This window comes from Corvus cornix, chromosome Z, assembly GCF_000738735.6.
Source record: "Corvus cornix cornix isolate S_Up_H32 chromosome Z, ASM73873v5, whole genome shotgun sequence".
Classification (NCBI taxonomy): domain Eukaryota; kingdom Metazoa; phylum Chordata; class Aves; order Passeriformes; family Corvidae; genus Corvus; species Corvus cornix.
The window spans coordinates 9185528-9210707 of record NC_046357.1 but is presented as its reverse complement, the minus strand read 5'-3'; the positions used below and the strand labels follow the sequence as shown (position 1 = coordinate 9210707).

General features: G+C 37.3%; 1 protein-coding gene across 1 annotated transcript in view; it reads right to left on the bottom strand.

Annotated features, from left to right (window-relative positions):
- HCN1 (hyperpolarization activated cyclic nucleotide gated potassium channel 1) overlaps window positions 1-25180 on the bottom strand; it is a 203663-nt gene that overhangs the window by 82137 nt on the left and 96346 nt on the right. Inside the window, exon 3 of the mRNA XM_039567357.1 lies at window positions 12677-12838. Within this exon, the coding sequence (XP_039423291.1) occupies window positions 12677-12838 (162 nt within the window). The remainder of the gene's footprint in view (window positions 1-12676; window positions 12839-25180) is intronic.

Below are 25180 nucleotides of genomic sequence, written 5' to 3'. Positions count from 1 at the left end.
GTACTTCACTTTGATAGCTAAGTGAGTTGGCAGGTCTCCCTAGGCTCCCTATACAGTCAGTAAAAATCAGACTTCTACAGATGGTGATTCAGCGTAGAATGTTAATGCAGGTGTTCTTTATCACCTCCAGGGGAGAACTTCTCTTTCCATAAGCTGCCCAGGATCCTATTCAGCTGAAGTTGCATCCATTATCTTCCTGAGCTTCCCTACTGGGCATACCTCTGTTTTCATGGATAGACTTGACACCCCATTTCTTCCTAGCTCCAATACAGTGGAGGAAATAAAACTCCCTGCAACAGCCTCTTCTCTCAAGCTCTGGTTTTATTTTATGATCCAAGTTTTTCCTATTGCAGTTGAACTTTTCAGTCGGATCAGGACATGAGTTTGCCCTTGCAAGTCTGACAAAAGTCAGTGGGGCTCTGTAAGAGGTGCTGCAGATTTGACTCGGTGAATTCTGTTCCAGCACACTGGCTTTAATATAAGCATACTACAGTGAGATGGTATCATAAACCACAGATGGGAGCAGGTGAGAGACAAAAAAAGACTCCTAATGAGAACAGAGGAATGCTTAGAATGCAAACATCATAATTATTTACTTATATGGATAAAGTTATACAGCAGAGAGCACACAGTGAGAGAAGGAGTTCTTGGATTCAGGGCACATATTTGTATAGCCATATATTGAAAGTATGACATTTACTTTGCTTGAAAAAGGTTGGGAAAGATATTAAACTGGAAACATCTTAAAGGACTCAGATTCTAAGGAAAATAGCATATATTTACCCAAAAATTGCATTATCTAACATGCAAATGGTTGGAAATCTTTCTCATCTAGAAGCTTCATGATAACTGGGCATGTGCTATATTTCAAGATTGATTTTAAAAATCTGATAATCCACAGCATATCTATTTAATATTAAGTAGAATCAAAAGAATAGCCTTTTTCTTTTTTTTAGTTTTTTTTTAGTTGGTTTTTAAAAATAAATGGAACCATTCTCTTCAGACAAGCTCAGTTAAGCTTTTGTTAAAACTAGTACGACAGCAATGTTTGAGTATTTTAATAAATCTAGCAAACCATGGCACTCAGCACATATATGGCACTCAGTCTGAACAGCGACAAATAACAATCATTTGTTTTTATTGCAACCATGATTTGCATCCTCCAAGTACACGGGTCAGACAAGTTAAAGCTGAGTTACAAATAAAAACAGTTTAACAATTCCCTCCAAAAAGTTACCGAGTGAAGCTTTCATTTCACTGAAAGTTTAAAATGGTCTTGAATCTAATCTCTGAATCTAATTTCAGATCACATGGCTACTTCTTCCTTCTGAAGTTTACATTAAAAATCCCACAGTTTTTGTTAAAAAAACATAAAATATAGTAAAGTATTTTTCAAATCCAACCTTTACAGTCAAAACTGTGAAAAGGAACAAGATCGCTCAGTGGGAGGAAAGTCATCAGAGGATATACATCAAGGCAGCTTTCAATCTTCAAAACAGCAAAATCCCATGCTTTTTATGCTATCTTTTAAAATAAAATTTAAAGTCATTATTGATTAGAAACATACATTATATTGTATGTGGGTGTGTTTTCAATTGATACCATGCATGCTTAGTTTCCAATTCAGATTTTGCATTCAATATCACCTCTGTAAGTGAATACTTTAAATTTCATTTTTCTGTCTTTAACATTATTAATGAGGAAATTTTTAAGAATGTTTTCTACATAGTCTCTAGTCCATGTATTTTCTGTATGGGCAAGCAGTGAGCACTTTCTTATACCAAGTCTGAAAGATTTTAAAAGCAGAAGAGTAAAAACAACAAGCTTTGTTAAATCCTAGAAACCCTTCGTCTTTTTTTTATCTGTACACATGCCAACTTTATGTTTCCTCATGTTGCAACGGTGAGTGCACTGGCTCATGCTTAGGGAAAAACCCAACTTCTGCTTCAGATGTTCTATTTCTATTTAAACTGTTGCATCCTTTCTATTTCCTCCCCATATCACTCCTCCCCATATGTGGGAGGATTTCCTTCACAAAAATTCAACAAAAGTGGCTTAGATTTAGTATATTTTATTGATCTGCAAAGCACATTTACTTAGGAGCAATACACCATTTAGTCTGAGGGCACTTCCTCTCGGCATTTATATGTATCCTATATATTTATATATCCTTTCCATAAACAGCTTCTTTGTCAAGATACAGACTGCAAAAACCTTGGGGAACCTCATCCTTACTCCTTCATACAAGGAGTCTTGCTGCATGAGTAAAGCCATGACAATCAGAGTTAGAGAGTAACAAGAAGGTAAAAACACATTTCAATATTCTGTATTGCATCTGCATTTCATACAGAGAGATGGTGGTACAGGACAGGCAGCATTTAGGTGATTGGCATGGGTTATGAGAGCTCATACGGAGATACCAGCATAGGTCCAAAAAAATTCCAGGGCCAAATCTGTCCTTAACCTACTGGAAATGTAGCACGCCTACCCACGAGGGTACATATCCAGCGTGAGCTCTTGCCTTTTCTCATCACACAAATCTTAGTTATATTTTGCTCCCACCAAAGGTTTTTACCACGGACGATAAACTTAATTTCTGAACGCGTGGAAAAAGCTATTACAATAAACAGGAAATTCCCTCAAATATTCTTCAATCAACATTGTTCTAGCAACATTTAGCTGAGTTTAGATTTGCCATAACTTTTCTAGTTATGGCAAATAACTATGGCAAACTTTTCTAATTATCTAAGAGATCAATTTTAAGTCTTTTACTATTAGAGATAAGCATAGGGATATTACATATTACTGCAAAGAATGACAAATGAATGGTACACCACCTTTATTCCTGACCAGTACCCAATTACTCTTTGTAAAACTGAACTAGCAATCTGAGTGTACTCCACTTGAAAACACTGCTACTAAGTAGGCAGCAGTTCAAAACCAGTCATGTTAATTGCCTCCATATCTATACCAATATAGATAATCCTTTTTTGATTATATGTACTATTGTCAAAGTGCCAGGCTACCCTCAACTACAAGCTAATTTCATCGTCTTCCAAATATAAAAGATCATACACAGTAACTAAAATGATGTGATGGATTAGAAAGGGAACATGAGTCATTTGTGAAGAATATGGGCATTATTTTCTTACCTCATTCAAATGCCAGTTACTGGCTTTCAAAGAGATTGTTTCAGAGAAACTCTCTCATGTTAGCATCTCTCATGTTACCAAATTACAAGTAATATTGTGCTATTAAACAAGGCCTCATAGTGTTCATCTCTCACTGCTCCAATCCACTTCACAGGAGACTGTCAAGAATATTTTGTAATAAACTCCAGCCATTCAAAACAAAGAGAAAAAATTAAGGTAATATCAATAATGTTTTTATGAAATTTGGAGGAAAATGATTTTATGTTTGCAGCTAAATTAGATAGGTTGGTTTTTTGATAAATACTAGGGGTTTTTTAATGATAATATTGCTTTTTTCCTCACACGAGGAAAAGAAACCCACTGCAAATTACTAAATGTTGCATATGGGCCAGAGAAAGTCTTACCATAGGGCGTTGTTCTTTTCCTTATGTTATCAATAATATCTCCAAAAGCATAAATGAAACAAATATAAAAATCTAGATAGGAGAAAGAAAGCAATATTTAAAGGGCATTCAGTAATTAAAGCTATTGATACAAAAAGTATTCACTGCTTGCTCTTACAAGTAGTATGTAAACATCTATACACACATCTAGAAGATATTCAAAATTTACTCATTAGCAACAACATTAAGTAAGATGCTGCTTATTACAGAGAATATAAAATTTTTCCTATACAAAATCTTCTCTATCATTTATATTAGATTAAATTTTCTGAAATTTTTAGATCTCTATTGGAATTAGTTCAGGTTGAGTCTGCTCAAATGAGTATATTTGCAGAAAGCAGGAAGAGCAGGAAAGCAAAAGGATGAGAGCAATCTTAAAGAAAATTATCCTACATTTTTAAAACAGGCAAAATACATGCAGCCTACACACAAATGAGTTGTGTACATCCCTGGTCTATATTTATAAGCAGAATTGGCAAAACCATTTCAGACATGAAGGAAAATTAGTAGGTTAGAACAAATGGAAAAAAATATAGTGTCATGTATTTCCTGCTTTTCCCATGTTTTGGTAACCGGAAATGAATGCAAATTGAGAATTCCAGTTTTACAGGGAAGCTTTTAACTTCATTCAAATTCAAATTAAAGGGAAAATATGAAATATTAAAGTTTCCATGGAGTGGAGCGAGAAGTTCAGAAATAACCACATTTAAAAAAGAAGCATTATAAAACCATCTTTTCTCTCTCTGGGATTTTGGGAATCCAGATTACAGATCCTACAGACTACTGATATAGGTCCGGTAGACACAGACCTGTATCTCAAGTTTCTCATGTATCAGAGTGACTTGGTTTAGCATTACGTGAACCAGAACAAAGTATTTTCCTTTGATTTTTTCTAATGTGAAATGTAAGCATTCTATATGTGCAATTTAAGATGGCCATTTTTTTATGCCTAATTGCATCCCAACAGAGACTTCTCTCCAGATGTACTTTAAATATTAGAATGAGTCAGATGTTGAATAGCCATGTGTAGAAAATTCAAATTTGATATGCCAAAACCCAACAGTTAATAGGAGTAAAATCAGAGCTCTTGAGAAAATCTGATTGTGATAATGACCCCTTGACAAAAATATGCAGCTTGTGCAAACCACATTTTTGTGCAGTCTTAAATCATACAGATCAAGAATTAGACTGCGCATTTTAATTAAGGTTTGCAGTTAAAAAGAGGAAGATTTACTGAAGAACAGCTGTATATGAATGGTATTCATCTGGATATATCTGCACTGGATTTATTCTGGGAAACCTGGTCTGGCATAAATATTCCAAGAGTTCAGTTTTTGGATACTCCAATCACAAGAGAAAAGGCCATCCATGAAGAGCTACTTCAGAATAATGGCTTCACATTTATATTCCAGTTCAAACCAGAGTACCACTACACGCAGAAAAACATTTTAAATTTACAGAGCAAAGTAGACTGATCCAGCTCCCCCCAGAACAAAGGGAATACTTTCTTCTACAACAGAGAGGTGCTTACAACACCTCCTCAATATTTACTCCAGGGCAAATGTGGGATACAAAGTCCTAAAACATGACAGGTCCAATTTATGTTTTTACTTTAGTTCACATTTTTTTGCTAAAGAAATGGCTTATGGCACACTTTATGAAGTCTGTTATTTTTCCCTCGAATGTCTATCAAACACAACACTAGACTTCACCACATTATGTGCAATTTCTTGTATTCTTTCCAGTGTAAGGCTTACATAAAATATTTTGCAGTTTATAGTTACCAGAAATCCCTTCACAGTATAGTGCAGCATAAGCATTTATGAGTTGTGTTGATGTTGGGGTTTTAGGAGCTCTCTTGTTTTTTTTTTTTTCTGTTAAAGGAATTTTCCCCATTTGTGTTGCTAGGGGAGAAAACGGCTGGGTATTTAAGAAAAACAAAAGAGGTGGCCATGGGGTGGGGCGCATCTGGCTGCTCTTTTGTTTCACCTGGGTGTGTGGGCAGTCGGTCTCATGAGAGAGGCTGCTTTCTTTGGCTGCTTTTCCTTCTGCTGGAGAAACCCCGGGATCCCAAAGCCGCCTTCCCCGCCCCACTCGGAGCCGGGCCGTGGCCACCCTGCCCCATCGTTCCTTGGAGCCTTCGCTGCGTTGTAGCCCTGCTCGCTCTGCCTGCCCAGACCCCCAGGGGGGGGTTCCCCGTTTGGATACACCTCATCTGCCACCTGGAATTTGTGCTCGTCCCTGCCGCTCCAGCCTGCTGTTCCAGCCTGCTGTTCCAGCCTGCTGTTCCCGAGGGTCCGGCTGGACACCGGGATCGGCTGCCCAGGGGTTTGGGAAGCCTTTGTCCCATCCCTTCCCGGGATCCCAGGGCGCCGGTGCCGCGTGCTCCCCGAGCTCGCTCCGGAGCGCCCCCTGCAGCCGCGGGGGAACCATCGCACCTGCCCTGCTCACCGGGAGCCGCCAGCGCCCCTGCCGGCTGCGAGCGGAACTGCACCCGAGGGGAAAGGGCCCGACAGCCGAGAAGGCTGGCACTGGGTTTGTGATTGTTTGCTGTTACTGCCAGAGTTATTGCTGTTTGTTTGACTGGTTCTACACATATAGATACATAATAGTAAAGAACTGTTATTCCTATTTCCCACATCTTTGCCTAAAAGCCCCTTGATTTCAAAATTACAATAACTCGGAGGGAAGGGGGCTTGCATCGGCCATTCCAAGGAGGGCTCCTGCCTTCCTTAGCAGACACCTCTCTTTCAAACCAAGACAGTTGATTCTTGAGGGAGAAACACGGAAACTAAATTTTGATGACAAACATGCAAGTTCTTCCTTGCATCTCCTCCTTGACATATTTCTACCAGCTCTTTTGAAAACAAAGAAAAAGTGTGGAAATTAGTTAGTCTCTTTTATCAACTTGTTTTTGTATGCTCCCTCTAAATAATTGTTTCATTATTCTCATCCCATATAAGGAAGACCAGCTTTCTATCGGAAAAAAACAGAAGCATGAAAGGCAGCCAACTAATTCATTACAGAAGTCATCCTCTTTAGCACCTATTATCACATCAGTAAGATAGTGCTACAGTCAACACTCACGAACATGTGTCCTAATTTAGATCCTTCCTCTTGGTTGCATTAAGCACCAATATCTACTGAAATAAGTATCACAAGCAGCATCAAGTAAATACATCAATACTACAACATCAGTCTTAAGCATTTTAGTGAGAGTAAGGTTAGGTGGAAGGGCTTATGACAATAGTTGAGTTTGCAATGCTAAACAATGTTCAGAGTTGGTGGAGTTGTGTGATTACAACCAGGAATACCTTCTTTGAAAGATTATTTTCCCTTTTGAGGTAGTTATTATCCAAATATTCAAGTATAACTTTCCGTATTGTTAAACTTTTAGAAAGTTTTAAACCTCACTGTAATTGATTTTGCACCTTTATTTTTTAGTTCTAAAGGTTCTACATCTGAATTAGCTCATGGCATTAAGACAATAAAGTAAAATTTATAATCTGAGAAGACATTAATGGTAGAAATAATATACAGGAAAAAATCTCAATAACTTTGAGGCACAGGAAATCTAGTAACTGTTTTTATCTAAGCACATCAGAAACCTACTGACAAAAATGCACAGTCCAAAGTATACAAGACATCAAAAAACATACAAAATATTACACCAAGGAGGTTGGAAGGAAGCAAGGAGGTTGTAAAGAAAAATTATTACTACTTCCCATTCTAGGCCTGCAAAAGCAGATGACCTGCTAACCTGTCAGAGAGCACAAAAAAGCATAAACCAAAACATAAGTGGGCTTCCTAAAGCCTCAGCAATTGTTGTAAAAATGAGAACCTGATTTGTTTTTCTCTTCATTGATCACAACACACTGAATTAAATCAACAGTGTCCTCAGATACCATATTTCTCTAGTCCCCACTAGCTTGGCATAAAATTTTGGTATCACAGTTAATGCACCTCCTCAGTCTGCATTAAACCTACCTTGCCATTTAGCACAGCACATCCACAAGATTTTCCTCTGCAGCTTCTTTTACTGTCAAATCACACAAATTAATATATTCTCCCGAGCTAATATATTTTTAGGCCTATCACTTCATGCCAGACCAGTGAAACAGGTCATTACTTCATCATCTTAATGCAGGAGGAAGCAGACTGACCTCAGTGACTAGGTCACTGCTCAGGGCAGGAGAGACCAGTAGCTGAATTCTGAACAGCTGCACATAATAGAAGCAATGTAATTATTCACTGTAGATTCAAAAATATGTGTGTCTTAGTCCTAAGAATGTCAGTTACATATTGTTGTTACCAGTATTACCATATTTCCAAATTGCATTGCAAACAGAGTCTCTGACTTGGGCGATTCCACTAATTTTGATCCCAGTCTATCTCTGATTAGTAATTGCACTTTTATCTGTTCCAACAAGCATTGCATTAACTAAACAGACACACATTAACATAAATATATTACTATAAAATACATTAGAATAGTAGCATACCTCATCTGATCCTCAGTGCCTCTAGTAATCAGATGATTCCCATATGGTCCATACTTTTTAAGTACCTAATATAAGACTATGGGATTTGATTTACATAAGCTTTTATTGCTCAGCATTGCAAATGAAATCAGAGGAATCTAATGCTTTAAATGTGACCCTGTGATATTTTATAATAACAAAAAGGTATTCTGAAACATTTGTGACGCTCTAAATGATGGCTATCACATAATGATTAAATGAAGAAAAAATCTCATGAGAAAATTGGCTTCCCTAATTGCCAACTATAGGGAAGAAGATGCTAAGCTGATGCATTATCCAAAAGGACAAAACCCAATGCAGAATAACACATCAAATGACTATAATGAAATCCTTGAGTTCCACTAAGTAAAACAGAGATCTTACTGGGGAAAAAAAAAAAAAGTGATTGTGTAATTGAAAATGGTGTTCATTAGTAAGAAATGTTGAGAATTATAGTTTTGGGTGGTATACTAAATAGCTTTTTTATATATTATATATATGTTAGCATAGTTCTTAGGGCATTATAAATCCTCACCATCTCCTGCCCTTCTGAATTTCCCTATCGAATATTCATTTAAGTAATTCATTTTATAATGAGAGAGACTACCAGATTCTACAGCAGAAATTCCCAAATTCTTTTACTAGCAATGCTGACACTATCAGAGATGAAGGTCTGATTTCCTTTGCCCTGAGGAAATTATGAGACACAAAGAGGCATCAGTACAATACAAAATCCCGGGTTACTAAATCCAAACCTAAAACACCCTGAGAGCTGCAAACAATCCAACTGCAAGGACAGAAAGGAAAAGACAAAACAAAATAAATCAGAGTACCTGAAGGGTTCCTGCTGAGCAAACATCGTCTCACTGCAAGGGGAAATGCCAGAAAAGTAAGGCCTTTCCAAAAGCTTTACAGACCCTTTTGACTTTTAAAAAACTCACCGTTCAAGTTAAATTCTATACCTCTCTGCTACTTTTATCTCATTAATAGAACATTATAAATAAAAAAAAACTGTGAAGGCCAGGTAAATACCTTGCTTAAGGGATCATGTGTTCTCCTAACCATACAACTAATTATTGCAAATACAGACAGGAAAATACAGGCTGGGAATCTTCAGATACTGTTAGTAATGATCTGCTGCAAGGGATGCTTTATTGAAGGCTGTGATGTTTAGATGGCCAGATGGCATCAGTGTCATTGCTCATCTGTACTTGCCTAGAAACCCTTTCCATACAAGACCTGACTAGGTGAGTTCATCAGCTGGGACTCACAGACCGGTTTTGGAATTACTGCGTCTGAAACTGAATGCAGAATCTGAGTTTGCACAGACTGAGTATGGCAGAAGACCACTGTGCTTTTCTGGTTTTGTGTATACCTAGTTTCAACTGCAAGTTTTACTCCTAATTTTCTAAGGAACTACTGGCTCAAACTACGAGGCATGACAACAATGTTTAGTCTATGAGTCATTATGGAAATACACCAGTCTAAAGCAATGCAAATCGGAAAGCTGAGGATAAATTACACAAGATAATAGGCTTTCTGAGCCAAGGAGAAATTAGGCAGCATCGTTAAGAAAGTCTGTGAAACTTCTTCAGAAAAGACCTTCTTTAGGAATGAAAAAATCCTGGTGTCAAAAAAACTAGGAACGGCTTCAAAGAGCTATATTCCCTCCTACAAGTAATTGACTCTTATTTTGTTTGTAATAAGGGCTGGAATGTGACTTAAAGTGTGGGGGGAAAAGAGCTGCTACTTACTTTCATTTTATATTTACCAGTGTTCTTATTTTTAATGACCAGTACACTGATATTCTGGAAGAGGTCAGCTCTGGCAGTCATTTCATTGCAAGATGAGGGCCTATGTTAGGAATTGGCCAAGAAGGTCAAGCTTAGCGTACAGATGCAATATGGGCTCATAATAATTACTATTATGGAAGAGAGTACGCCAATGGGATCTGAACAATTTTGTTGAACTACTTATGCTGTAGGTTGGTACAGTACTAACCAGTGGTGATCTTATCCCCTTTTACAGATAGGGCTTTCCATTTTATAGTCTTCTTTGTGTTGGACTATGATGTTTTTATTAACCTTTCAAAGATAAAAATCCAACTAATTTGTTTTGTTTTAATTGCATTCAGTCACGTCGTTCAGAGAGCTAGTAAGCAACGTGCAACTTGGGTTCATTTTCCTATTCCTCTGTGACATTAAACTAAATCTGTGTTATTTTCCTTTACCGTATTTATAAATTAAAACCATGATCATGCCTGTGGAATTTGGGTAGTTTTGTGTATCAGTTCAAAAACAGAAGAAACAGCTTTCAAGAGAAGGCTTTTAAAAGTTCTTGCATTCTGCAGCCTCAAGCAACTAATGTGCAAGACAGAAAGGAACTGTGGACTGGAAGAGTAGGCTGGGCTGTGTCAGTTGAGGAGACAGCATGTCATCCTTCTGACGTCCTTACTTCCTTTATCATCAGATTACCTGCAAATGCTTTGACTCACCACTGACTTATATTGTGGAAAAACTGACTTTTTCTGGGTGAGCACACATCGGTTTGAGTAAGTCTCCAAGCAAGCCAATGATTGCAATGAACAAGTTCAAAATTTTACTTTTCGTCCAAGCCCCAGTACCTGGTGCAGTCATTTCAGTAACAAAGGTTAAAATTCAGAGTAGATTAAATTGTTAATATTCTACAGCATTCTGGGAGAGTAAGGTTTCCCTCTTGCCAAAGCTCTTGCAGTACCAGGAACATGAAACCCTTCCAAACTCCAAAGTCAACTGTCAGTTAGACTCTGAATACACCAGAAAAGCACATAACCATCATCATTATCATCAACATCCTTCTGTTATCTCTATCATTTTAGAGGACTGATATTCCATGGCAGCTTCCGGGTCTATTTTCAGTGCTAAAGAATTCATTCCCAGAGCCTGGAAAACAATCAAGAAATGTCTTGTAACACCATGACACAGTCAGAAGAAAGGTCTAGCTAGATGTTCTGCCTAACAGTGGCAAATATGCTCCTGATTGCAGGTTGGCAGCCCACCATTCTTTCGCTTGCCACTGGCCTAAAAGACTGTCTATGCTGTGAACTTTATATTGAAATTTCTCCTCAATGTTCATTCAACATAAACAATTTAGTTGCTGTCAGAAAAATTTTATAGGTGCAACTTTCAGAAAAGATCTCTCCAAGATTATGTGGACAGTAGAAAGAGAGTATTGTTTCCATAAAAAAAAGCCCTGAATGTTGGTAGGCAGAAAGAAAGCTCTGAGCATGTGCATAGCGTGTACAGCTTACTTAAGACTGAATGTAGCTCATAAGGAGCAGAGAGAATTTAATAGTTCAGTGTTTTCTAAAAGTTAAATACTTCAATTAAGTGTAATCCAAGGCTTCCTTTCACGCGCTAGCATGATTTTCATCCAGATCTTTAAAAAGCTGATAGAAAATTTACGCTTTGCAAATGTGAATGGAAGATGTTAGAAAGCAGAACACAGAATATAGCAGAATGGAAAGATGTGCCAGTCAGCACTGCGGTGACCTACTTTTATTGCAGCAATCCCATTTTTGAAGATATGTCAGTATTTTTTTTAGAAAAGGCACAATGAGATGTCAGCAAACATGCTGCTTATCATTAAAGATGTTGCCTGATGACTGCAAATACTTGTCTGCGTGACTGACAATCTTAGTCAAGGAGCTCCGACATTAATGTGCAGTACCATGTTCCTAAAGGAACAAATACTGTTATGATTCTACAGTAGGAATATGTGAGACTGAGCAAGATGCCCATCTACAGTAAAGGTGATGGTTAATAGATCCTAAGATTACAAAAACCAGAGAGACACATATTTTCAGATTACCAATAAGGGAGCTTCTTGGGGCTTTTTTTTTTGGCTATAGGTCCATTCTGACAATTTCACTGTATTTACTACAAAAATGTTCTATATACTGCTGCATTATCTGACTTGGTAAAAAATTTGTATTTTTCACAGCCATTGTCCTTTAAGTAGAAAGTCATTACCTGTCCTTATAAATAACACACAGTCACATTCTGTCCTTGAACAGTCTGTTCTCACACAGAAAATTATCACACAGCTGAGCCTATTTATCTTATTTTACGTGGAAAAATCTTGATCTGTGTGTTGGGAACAATGGATCATTACGTAACTCAGAAGTTTACAAACTGAGGAAAACATTAGATGAAACTAACGCCAATAATCTACCTTCAGTAGCATTCTGAAACTATGGCCTAAACTGGAAGCACTGGTGAACTGAGTGTTTCCATATTTCTTTTGGGTGGCTGTTTTTAGTGAATAAGGGTTAATACATTATACTGACTTTAAAACTGAAAGCATTTTCTGGCTCATTTACTGACAACGAGTCAATATAATTTTATTGACCATGAGGACTACAGAACAAACTTTAGCAAGTGAGCCAACAAAATATGAGAGTAACCTTGAATAAATTGCAGGGCAGCATATTACTAGGCATGTGTTTTTACTCTAAATTCTGAAGCTAACTTTTTAGAAAAATAATGTTTAGAAAGCACAATGAAAAATGAACAATACTTACAACCATACCGTTTAGGGACACCCAGCAATCTGGTGGGAAATCCTGGAGTAATGGTACTAAAAACTGTAGACAACCATCCCAGTGGCACAGCAGGAGCATCATTCCAATCAGATTAAAGATTCTCACCACTGCACTGGCCAGATCGTATGTCATGTGGAAAATCTGCAGACAAAAATTACAGGTGATGTACATGTTGCAAATCAGAAATAAAACTCATTTTATTCTCATCAGGCAAGTTAAAGAAGTGTCATCCTGAACTTCTAAAAAAGCTGAGGTTTCTAAGGAAGGATCATTAATTTGAGCACATTAATTTCAGCAGAGAACCATACTGACACACCTGGCTCTTGGATGCATGCCAGTGTTATGTAAGCTGCTGAAAAAGGCATATATTGGCTAGAAGTCACTCACTAAAGTGTTTTCTTAAAGACTCCAACTCCTTTCAATTGAAGCAAGATTCACAAATTAAAAAGTATTTGGGTAAAGCTAGTGACACCGTTAGTTGCCTATGAACTTGGTATTTAAATACCCAAAAGCAGTGGGAGATTTAATGACCCCTTTAGAAGATTCACTTTTGCTTTAAATGCACAAAAATCTGAGTGAAGAAACAATACCAGCAGTGTTACATTTTTTGGTTTCTACTTCTATACTATTAATCCAATTTGCATATACCAGTTCCCCAATCAAAAATGACAAAAAGGTAGTGTATAGCTCTTAATCATTGGCATTTCCCTAAAATACTGATAATTCTGTGGCTACTACATCTGTAGTATGTATGTTCATATCAAACTAATACAGTAAGTTGGATTTCAAAGCATTCCTCCATTCTTAAGACACAAACCATCTGCATCTGCAAAGCATCTTACAGTAAATCACATATAAAATTCTCAAAAACAACAGAGGTTTTTCATGGGAAAATTTGTTGGACAGAATTTTCATGAAAAGCAGCAGTCAGCTGCCAAATATCATAAAAAAATGCATTTAGTAGTTCTCTACTATTGGTTTTAATGTACTTCCAGTCTATAAATACAGACATATTCTGTACTTTTTACACAATTCAATCAACTAAAAGTAAATATATAAACATATAAATATATATAGAAACATTTTAATATGCATGATTTTCACTATGAAGGAGCTGTATTTAGAAGCTGAAGAATGGCCAGTTGGTATTTCACGGAAGTATAAAATACTATTTAATAGTGTGGCTAGACATAGAAATCAGAGGATTTAGGACTGAAGACATCAGATTGCTAGAGGTATATGGGCATACTGGCACATGACATTTTGTGTTTGTAAATAAAAGAATTCACACATGAAAGAGGGAATGTTTGTGTCCTAACCTTTACATATCTAAACTAAAAGCAAAAATTAAGTACCCACATTGTAAATGAATTTATATATGACAAATGCAAATATGGAGAGCACATTGTGATGTCTTCAACTTTCTGTTAGTGGGAGTTGGTCATTGCTTGAAAATGGCAGTCTATGTTTTGAGTTCCAAAAGGCAAAATCTGCATATTAGAAACATACCTCAAATATTAACACTATGTACAAAACATGTTTTCAGTTTAGGGGATTTAAAGAGAATATATTCCAAATTCCAGTTCAACAGTCATTGGAAACAGATGCTTGTAACATAAATCCTATCCAAATACCATCTAGCTGCTGTCAAAATTGGGAAGATAACACTGATATTTAGGAGATACCGTAAACAGTAAGAAAGTGTCACTATTACACATTTTTCTTGCTAAGAAATGTGTTTATGTTACAGCTATTTCAATAGCTTCAATTTCAGTAGCTGTTATGAACCAAAAGAGTGGATGTGTGCACTGAAATAATCTTCTTTTGAAGAACTGGAAAAAATGGCAAGGATTACTACTGGTTTGGAATACTAGCACTCATTTAGGTTGTACTTTGTCCGCATGGTTCCTATACTACAACTGCAAATAGCAGATAATTTCTGATGACATGAAAAGTGTCAGAAATTTTCCTTCATATTTCCCATTAGGCTTTACTGTAAGAGACCCAGGGAAAGACCTGATTGTCAAAACTCTTCAGAGTCCAAACCAAGCAGTCACATATACCCAAGACTCCTGAATCCTCATTCGGCCTCTTCAACAATGGGCTTAGGCACTGTGCTGTTGGGCTTGGGCTTTTCGAGGACCATTGCATCTTGTCACTGTTTTCTTCAAAGCCTTTTCATTATCAGTGTGCCTCTGAAGAAATGGTCACATATTCCAAGAATGCTAAAATGTTGAAAATTTTGTATGAAACCAAATCCATCAAAGGAAACTATTGCAACAGTCTGTGTAAAACACTGCAAACTTCCATCATTTTTGAAACTGCTCCAGAAGTAGTTTCTGTGAAGCTTAGTGCTCCATGTTAAAAATGCTTGAACATATCCAGGATGTTATCTAGATTGCATAACATGGTAATATTTTATCAGCATTTCAAACATACCATTCTTTTATCACTTATCTTTTGCTTATATAGTCTAATATTTGTGTAGTCTATCCTAATAACTGTGATGCCTCTGTGTTAAAGAAGTTAACTTTAACACAAAAATCTTAAGCAAGTGTTGGAAAAACCTTTGAAAATAATCTCTGCATATTCACTTTCCAGCAAATAACAGCAGGTTTTTTTTCACGAAGGAATTTATGGAAATGCATATTTCATTGGAAAAAAAATTAAATACTGCAAGCATACATTGTACAATGTAAACAACAATATTTGCCCATAGTATTGTATTGACATATTTATACTTGTGGGTGGGAGGGGTGGGATGTGTTGATTTTTTTTAAACTAATAACCAAAATGCCCTGTGGACTGAAGTCATACATTGCATGTTTAATGTTCTCCCGTTCAGGAATTGATTGTGATACGTTGAAACAAGAGTAGCAAAAGAAGTCATATTTTTATAGCTTATTTTTGGTAATTGCAAATTACAATTCCTGTATTAATGAGCTAAACCGCATTAAAACTCCTAGGAGATATGTGAAGTGTAGTTTTCTCAGACATAAACTGGAGCACAGGAAACTAATGCCATGCATTTGAGCAAATGGTGGCTTGCCCATCAGCTGGACCTCCAGCAAATCTAAGACCACAAATCAATTCACCTTGATTCTGCAGTACAGATGTGTGCTCAAATCTCTCTGTTTCAATGAATTTCTTAACAAAACTATTACTATTAATAACAATATAACAATACTATTAATAACAAAAAGAACTCAAAGACTTGCACACAACTAAAGTTAAGCTCCTAAGCCCTTCACTCATGCAGATAAATATAAATGGCTATCATTAAACATATACCATGCAAAAATACCATGGAAATAAGCAGAAATTACAACTGCAAAACATGTCTGAAAATCTGGCTGCTTTATTTATTTATTTATTAGATTCTTAATTTCATACCTAAATATTTAGGTTTAACCAGGAAGAGCTGTAAATTTTGGACAATGCATTTCTAAAAAATTAATAGAATTACTTAAGATTACTGCACCTGAGAAAAAATTACAATTCTCCTGAGAAAAAACTCTTCCCACAGTTTTGTTTCATATAATAGGAAAGATTTCATAAATATTTCTCCTTTTCATTACTACTCAGCTCATTACTACTCAGCTTCATTTCAATTACACATGATAGTTTTTATTATCATGTTTGTCTGCTTATGTTTGGCTATAATACTGCCATTTTTCACAGTTTCCATACACTTGAAAAATGTTTAATAAAATTTTAGCCTGTGAACTTGCTTCTAAGAACTCATGATTTCTTCCTAAATTAATTTTACAAGCTTTTATCAATAGCCTGGAAACCTTAAATTTTTTCCTGAATAACTGACAATGCCTCTGACAATGGCTGAAATGGAACCACAGGTTAACAGTTTCCATTATTTTGGCACAGTATTGCTCACAGGGAATAAGAAATTGCTGAAGAAGTCAGACTTCACATGTTTTATCTCAGTTTTCACTCACACTTTATTAATGACTCCTTTTATTCCCATGTAAGAAGCAGAAAGCAGGCTGTTCCTTCCTCACATTTATAATGGAGTGTATGTATCAAACTGGTCCTGCTAACTTTGATTTCTGAGCTTGAGACAGAAAAACTATTCCAGTCTTACTAGCCCACATGCTTAACTGTATTTGAGGGCTGTCATATTCAATTAACAGCACACGTATAGTTTAACTAAGTGAACACAAAATTTGTTGAACTGCTGTCGTGGAATGCATAGGTTACCTCTTCTGCCTTCTGATAACTGGCATGTAATATTTGTTCAGTTGTGATTTTTAGTTCCATTCAGAATCATACAATCATAGAACCACAAAAAAGATGGAAATGACCTCGAAGATCAGCAAGTCTAGCTTTTGACCAAACACCACCATGCCATCTAGTCCATGGCACCAAGTGCCACATCCGGTAGTTTTTTGAACACTTCCAGGGATGGTGACTCCACTGCCTTTGATTTTTAGATTCAGTTTATATAAATATTGGTTAATATAAATTATCAGAATTTAATTCTGATTAAATGAAAAAATTTCTTAGAAAAACTTAATTCAAATCTCAGATCATTGAGTTCATGAGGTGTCATGAGACACCTCTTCCACTTCTCAGAAGTACTAAGGGTGCTTAGCACCGCAAAGCTCTCTTAGGTTTAGTCTTCAAACTAAGATCTGCACCATGCCTTGGGCAGTATGAAACGGCACTTGCACCAAGTGAGCTGTGTGTGGAGCCTGGAATGTTAAACAGCCACAGTGGGGAAACAGGGAGAGCCACACATGTGCAGCTCTGGAAGGCACGCTGAAACCTGCACTTAGAGCAACAGTGAAACTCCAGGCTAGACTGCAGGGCAAAATAACAGTTATAAAAGTGACAAGGTTTTGGTTTTTTTTTTCAGTCTCTGAGTCAGCCCAAAATTATTAGGTTTATCCCTCAGAGCACCAACTAAACAGAGATCATAAACTGTAGGATCTGAATTTTCCTACCTGAGCTGAATGTTTACTTTTAAGATAGTACTTGCAACAAAGTTCCCCTGGAAATAAAGTAATATAAAAGGGAGATCACAACGCCTCTTTTTGAGCATCCATCTCTCAATCTTCTTTAAACAATGAAAAGCAACCGTGGCTTTTTTGTTTATCCGTTTCATATTTGACAAGTCAGCTTCAAAAGATATTCTTCATAAATATCACTTGGGATACCATAGGTCTGATTCAGCTCCTACCAAAACCAGTTTCTTTCAGAGTTGCAGGTTACCACACTCTACACTGGAAATATGTCTGCACAAGTAGAGGTAAACATGCATTGATTGAAATGCCTGGCTATGCCCTCAGGGCAACATTTTACACTCAACTGACTCCTGATATGTCTGCCTAACTTTATGATAAATAATTCATCACTGATAATTCAGTAGTGGGAAAAGGTATATATCATTATCTAATCCAATTGTATTTGTGACCTTAAGATGATGACAAATGCAAAGATCTGCTTCTGCTTTAGTTGGCCCTAAAGGGAAAACAGTGATTTAATAAACAGAGCAAACTATTTTTAATCAAACATATTCAGAAAAAAAGAGCTGAGAATGGCCTGTTTTATGTGACCTTTAAAATTTGTTACTTTCTAGACGGAGTCAATCTGACATTAGGTTTTATAATAGGAGTCTCATTTATTCCAATTCAAGGAAATGTACAAATAGAAGCCAGCTTCTGCTGATCAAAAAGAACAGCGCAACAAAATAGAAATATGACAGGTTAAACCTGACAGCATTAATGTAACTAATTTGCTGAAGGAATATTTAGGCAAGACTTGAAAGGGTAATGTATAACCAGGAAGCAATATTTATTTACCACATATAAATTCTGCAATATTTGTTTTCTACTGTAAATTGGCCAATGCCATACTAAATATCAATTCTCACACAGAGGGCATGCCTTCCCTGTCATAATGTGTGGTTTTTCTATCCTTGTGTCATAAATGTGTGGGACCTGTCCCGACATCTAAATAGAGAGGAGCAGTCACTTTATCTCCACAATGAAAAAAGCAAGCAAATGACAAAGTATCCAGGATTCTGAAATAAAATACCCAGTGCAAATTCTCACTTGTTTCTACAGAGGTGGAGGTCTCATTCATCACTTACACTGATGACACAAAGTAACTTATTAGGCTAAGCTTTTATCTTAAGTGAAGCAAAGTAAAACAAAAAACATTTCACAGCTGTCAGAAAGACATACACATGCAATACTAACAGCATGCCTCTGTGACAAAGTTCAGCTGAAACTCTTCTCCTTAAGTCATAGTACCAAACTGAGTGTGACCATATGGCAAATAATACTGGAACTGTACATGAACATAGAGATTGACAGCTTTGGCAGCTTGATGTGTAGGTCTATTCCCACTTCAACATTATTTCAAACATCAGCATCACCTGAACTTCAGCTCAAGCTTCTTGATGGGTCAAGTATCTTCACTGACAGCATCACTGAACTCAAGCTGGAGACCTCTGAGCATGGAACTGAGCTAGAAGGGACATTTATTATTTTTCATAATTATTATATCTTACAAAGAAGGCAGCTAGGAGATACAGCCAGTTTCTAAATGGCCAAAATTATTATTTAAGATTTTTCTTACTAGCTGAGCAAGAGGAATTGTTTCTTTTATTAATGTGAAGATGTACTTTGGCAGCAACAAGAGAAGAGAAATAAGATATTTCCCATCACTCTTCACCACAGCACGGATTCCCACTACGCCAAAAAGGCAGTTGAACAAGAAATGTGAATCCTAAAAAATATCACTGCTTGCAACTTTTCAAACATCAGATACCTGACTGCATGTTTAGAAATTAGTATCAGATTCTGAAGTCTATGTTCCCTAATTTTAACAGACTTGCACGAGCAGTTTTCATCCTTAGTGAATCTGAAAAAAGTAATAAATACCAGACTTACATTTAAAAAGAAATCTACCATAAAATATACCTAAATGCCAAGACAATACAGGGAGAACCTTAGGAAGTACCAAAGTCTTCACAAAAAATGCATGCCTGATAAAATTAGTTCTACATTTTTGATCATTCAAGTCTCTCAAACCCTGAACCCATTTTTATCTCCCATTTTAAGGCATAACTTTGGAGTAAATTACACTCTACCCTCAGCACACTAGGTCTTTTCCTCAGAGACAGGTATTTAGGAGAGGGAACAGGGCAGTGCCCTGACTGTACCTTAGACTGAAACCGGTGGGACACGATCCAGTCCCCAGACTCCTGAATCTAACAGCATAATTCAATCAAAATAAAAAAAAACAAAGCAGCTACAATGTTTTCTATGCATTTAGAAACACATAGAAAGCAACAGCATATCCAACATATGTACAGTCATCATTGTACAAATAGGACGCATGTAACCAACTTCTTTCAAACTCAGTATATTCTTGACCTTTCTTTTTTTTTTTTTTTTAGGTAGTAATATTTTTATCTTCCCATCTCTGTGAATAAAACATGAAATCAGATACTTTTTGATAACTCATGAAGTACCAAAAGATTAGATGTACACAGAAACTTGAAAGTTTTCACATTTACAAAAATTGTATCTGAAACTATTGCTGTAAAACAGCTTTTTCCCTAGATGTGTCTGTCATAACATGGGGCAAATATTTCAAGTAGCTCCTCTTGTTTCAGCCAGAACCAGGTTTGGGAAGCAAAAGAAAGTGTGTGTAGGAAAGCAAAAGAAACTTTTCTCTTGCATGATCCTAACTCCTCCTAAAAGTATCACTTTGAGATTTAAGTGGATGGTTCATTAACCACAGTTCTTTTTACATGATGCCTTCTCCCCAAGTCACACTGCCACATAGCAGAGCTTCAAATCAATTGTCCTAATTAAAATATGGCAGTGTAATGATCTCACTGAAAACAATAGAAATAATGAAGAATATTTCTTCTGGGGAATTTAAGCTGATGTCTTTCTGAAGCTGTTGAGGTTAATCTTCCAAACACGGAAATAATGTGCAAGGAATTGAAAATTAGTAATTATGTTAAATTTCCTGTGGAATAAAACTTCTGAGATGAAACTGGTTCTCAATGCTTTATTTTAATAGCATGCAATACCTTCCTTTTAAAAAGCCCAAGAAATGTTGCTTTATGAGGCACATTGTTTTAATGTTTATAGATTTGAGTTGTTAAGATTAGATATAATGTGAATAAAATATGTAAAATTTCATTCTGTATGGGAATCTGAATTCTGCTTTTTATAGTAAATTAATTGAAGAGTTCATAGGTCAATAGTTACAAAAAAACCCCAACACTATCAGTACAATTCAACGTAGTTGATTAATGCTAATATTGTGTGAAATTTGGAACTGTTCATGAGTTGAATGCTTAAAGTCCTAAACACAAGAAATCCATTTGTTCCTAAGAAAATCTTGTAATAGCAAATACAATCAAGTCACTCATATATTATAATAACACAGAGACACAAAAATCCAAGAAGTAACATCTAAAAGTATATATGCGAGTTAATTATTCTTCCAGTAAGGAATCAGTGATTTGTGGTCTAAATCAATGCTTCATAATATTGACAAATGATTTTAAAAATTATACGGATAATTGAACGAAATTATAGAAAACCTTTCTTGTGGGAAGTGCAAATGAAGTCTGCAGTTAAAATCTTACTGCCACTCAAAACCACATAGAAGATATCTTTTAGAGTTTTAAAAGCCTAATTAAAAAAAAAAAAAGATGCCTGGGCAGGTACAAAGAACATACCAGGATCATAATCTTAATAATTGGCCTTAAAAATCATCATCAGAATTTAAGAAGTTAGCTGCCTGGTAAAAAGACATATATGGACAAAAAAAAAAAAAATCAACATTGTAAAGAAATTACTTTGGAAATTTGCACACGATAGTCTCTCTTCAAAAGCACTATGTTTATTTGGCTTAGTACATAAAACTGCCTAGAGCTGAGTTATTCATATGCTGAATTATTCTATTTTTCTGTGTTCGACAACCGATAAATACATGGCTATCATTGTTAGAAAAAGTGAGAGTATGCTTGCTTACACACAAGCATGATTTGTTCACATTCCCGAATACTCAGGAAGTCTCTACAGATACCCTGTGTGATTAAAAAAGTGAGAGATTGAGAAAAAAAAGACAAAATAGACATACAGGCAGTATTAAAAAAGAGGAAATATAGTAAGAAAAAAAAGTGTTCTTTCATGGTCTTATTTGGGTTCTTTGATTTATATCTTTTTCAAAATATTTAAATTCACACTTGTGCCTGAAGGCTAAAATTTTTCTGCAGAAAAATATACAGAATCAACTTAGATTTTATGTTTTAATGCTATCCATTTTAACAATGAAAGGTGGATGAGGGACCATCGTGTCTAGATTTTTTCCATTGTTTTTGATAAAATAAATTAATATTACATAATTGTTAATTTTAACATGGTTATTTTATTATGCTAAGGTATTTTGAAAAACAAAACCTGTTTGAAAGAGAAAACTGTTAGTGCACAGCAAGCCTAATGTTTAAGTACCTCTCACAGAGTTTACCATTATATAGTCTCTCAAAGAAAAGTCTACATTTAGTAACTTCTTTTTTAACAAGTTAACCTCATTAAACACAATGCCTAATGGGAATAAAGGAACAAGACAGATCCACTAGATGCACTTTCCAAAAGCTGACTGGTTCCCTCTCAGAGCTCTTGCTGACATTGAAGTCACCCCAGGTAATCACCTAGGGTCTCTCTTCAGAGATTTGATCTGAACATTTCATCATTGCAGTCAGATTTTATGTGGCTTCTGAGTCTTGAGTGATCTGTTGTTGAAGACTACACAAATAAACACCTTTTGCACAATTACTACATGTAGTGGTTGAACCTGAGTTGATGGACAGTCTTTTAGACTAATGACGCTTCTCACAATTTACATATTTAAACCGCATGGAAAGCATGATTCACCTTTGGTCGGAGCTTGCCTGCTGGAAGGTGGGGGGGGCTCCGAGCCTCCGGGCCCCGCTGGGCCGGGCCGGGACCCCTGCCCCTCCCTTTCCCAATGCCGCGGAACGGACCCTGGGTCGTTGGGTGGGGGGAACTGTCCCAGAGCCGCAGGCAGCTAAAACCAGCCATGGACTGCTCACAGCTCAAACCAGCCATGGACTGTCACACAGCTAAACCCAGCCATGGACTGCCACACAGCTCAACCCAGCCATGGACTGCCGCACAGCTAAACCCAGCCACGGACTGCTGCACAGGTAAAACCAGCCATGGACTGCTCACAGCTAAACCCAGCCATGGACTGCCACACAGCTAAAACCAGCCATGGACTGCTCACAGCTCAAACCAGCCATGGACTGTCACACAGCTAAACCCAGCCATGGACTGCTCACGAGCGTAAACACCAGCATGGACTGCCACACCAGCTAAACCCATCCGGCGCGGCTTCCTGGACGGGCGGGTCCCTTCCCCTCCTCTCTATGCGGAGCCGGCGGAGCCAACGGGAGCCAGCGGTGCCTCCTGTCTGCAGCCAGCACACTTCGCGCTGAACTGAAGACACCACGCAGCCAGTAGCACAGAGGGAGCGAGGCTTTCTCCACTGTAAAGCCTGAACAAGGACACTCTTCAACATGGCGGCTTCAGAGTCAGAGAGGAAGAGAACTGAGTCACGTGGGACGGAGCTGAGCATGGCGACGGGAGAAAAGAGGGCGGTGCCGCGATTCTGGCGCGCAGCTCAAAAACCTTCTTGCATGCTGTGGTAAGAAACTGTAATACCACAAACTGTTTGTCTCTTTAATCTATTTGAAGTACATGGGGGGATGACAAGTTCACGTGTGGCCCATGAAAATTGTGAAGAGCGCCTATGCCAGGCTATATAGAAGTATTGAGAGGCTTTTAGAGACTTCCCGTCACGAAAAAAAAAGCCTTTGTGTTCAGGCCAAAATAACTCATCCTTAAAAGAATTAATAACCCCATGTGATAGCCTATGTTTGGCAGTGTGAAGGAACTGTGAGATTTTTCGTGAGATTTTTCATGGAAGAGATGTTTTACACCACAGCAGATTGTTTCTTTCTGGGCAGGTCTGCTGTTGGTGGCAGTTTGGGAACCACGTGCAGCTGAAGAAAACCCTTTTTTCCTTAAGCATATGAAAGAGACTTATCAAGAACTGCAACACTGATTAACATCCCATGTTCTGGTACCCTTTGTGTGAGCTGAAATAATGAGGGAAGTGGCTGGAGAGGGGGAGGGGGGCATTTGCTTTAATTTCTTGTTATTTCTCTTTACTTTTAATTTTGTTAGTAATAAAACTTTTCCTTTGTACCGCAACTGTTTAAGGTTTGTGCCTGCTTTGCTTTCTCCTAATTCTTATCTCACAGAAACAAAATAAGTAAGTGATAATCTGAACAGAACCACTTCACTAAATTGGTGTTTCTGCCCGGTTTTCGAACTGAACCCGCTACACTACAGCTTCAGTCTACGCTTTCAGTTGGCCATTCATGTTGTAGCAGACAATACACACAATTGTTTCTCCCAGGAAAACCTCTGCCCTCTCAAGTAGTTGATTTACTGTATCAGTATTTCTGCTAACTAGATGTTACTGACAGATCTCCTTCAGAGCAGTATTTAAGTCCATCCTGCACTTGGTAACAGGAACAACCTTCTATGCACTCATTTCTTGCAGTCTTGCACTGATCTACTGCCAGCGATTGTCTGTGGGATTGTCTGCAGCCTTTCCCAGTGGATCCATAGGGATGTCAGAAAAATCAGCTGCATGTTGCTCCACAGGACTACATGCTCCATCCTGTGTTCTGCAAACCTTACAGGTTTAGCAACCAATAGTGAGCTTTTGTGGGAAATATCCTACCCAGACCACATTGCTGAAGGCTCAGTAATTTAGGTTTATTATTTACAGATTATTTACAAAAGAAAAGTGACAGAATTTCATCCGTTGTCAAGAGCATTTCATGCAGCTTTTAACTCCCTGACCTCCCTCCAGTCCAACCTGTTACAAGCACACCAACAATTAAAGCACCCTCACATCAGGACAGTCAGTGCAGGTTGGTGCTTGTGTCAGCTCTTCCTTGACATCACAGACTACGAAATACTGCAGCACTGAGCACAGCACAAAGCAAAAACATCTCTCATTTCACACTTCTTTTGAACCAAATGCATTCACTCTTTGGCTTCTGAGGGGGATTAGTATGCTAACCCCCACACAGCCTTTTTTGCAGTGTCCTGCTTCTGCTTTCCCTGCTGACACCAAAGTTGTCTCCAAAGTCCAGCTGGAATCAAACTGGCTGGTGAACAACAGCATAACCCATAATGACAGTCTGGCAGCCAATGGAGAAGACACATGGTGAAGCTAAACTGCGGACTAAGAACTTGAAGTAAACATGCTCTTCTTTGAATAATCCCATGTACCCCTACTTTTTTAATTCTTCCTTGAACGAATGGAACACTTTGGAACATTTCCTTTGGGATATTTGATAGTTTTATCTTTGATTCCATTTACACTGCTGTTACA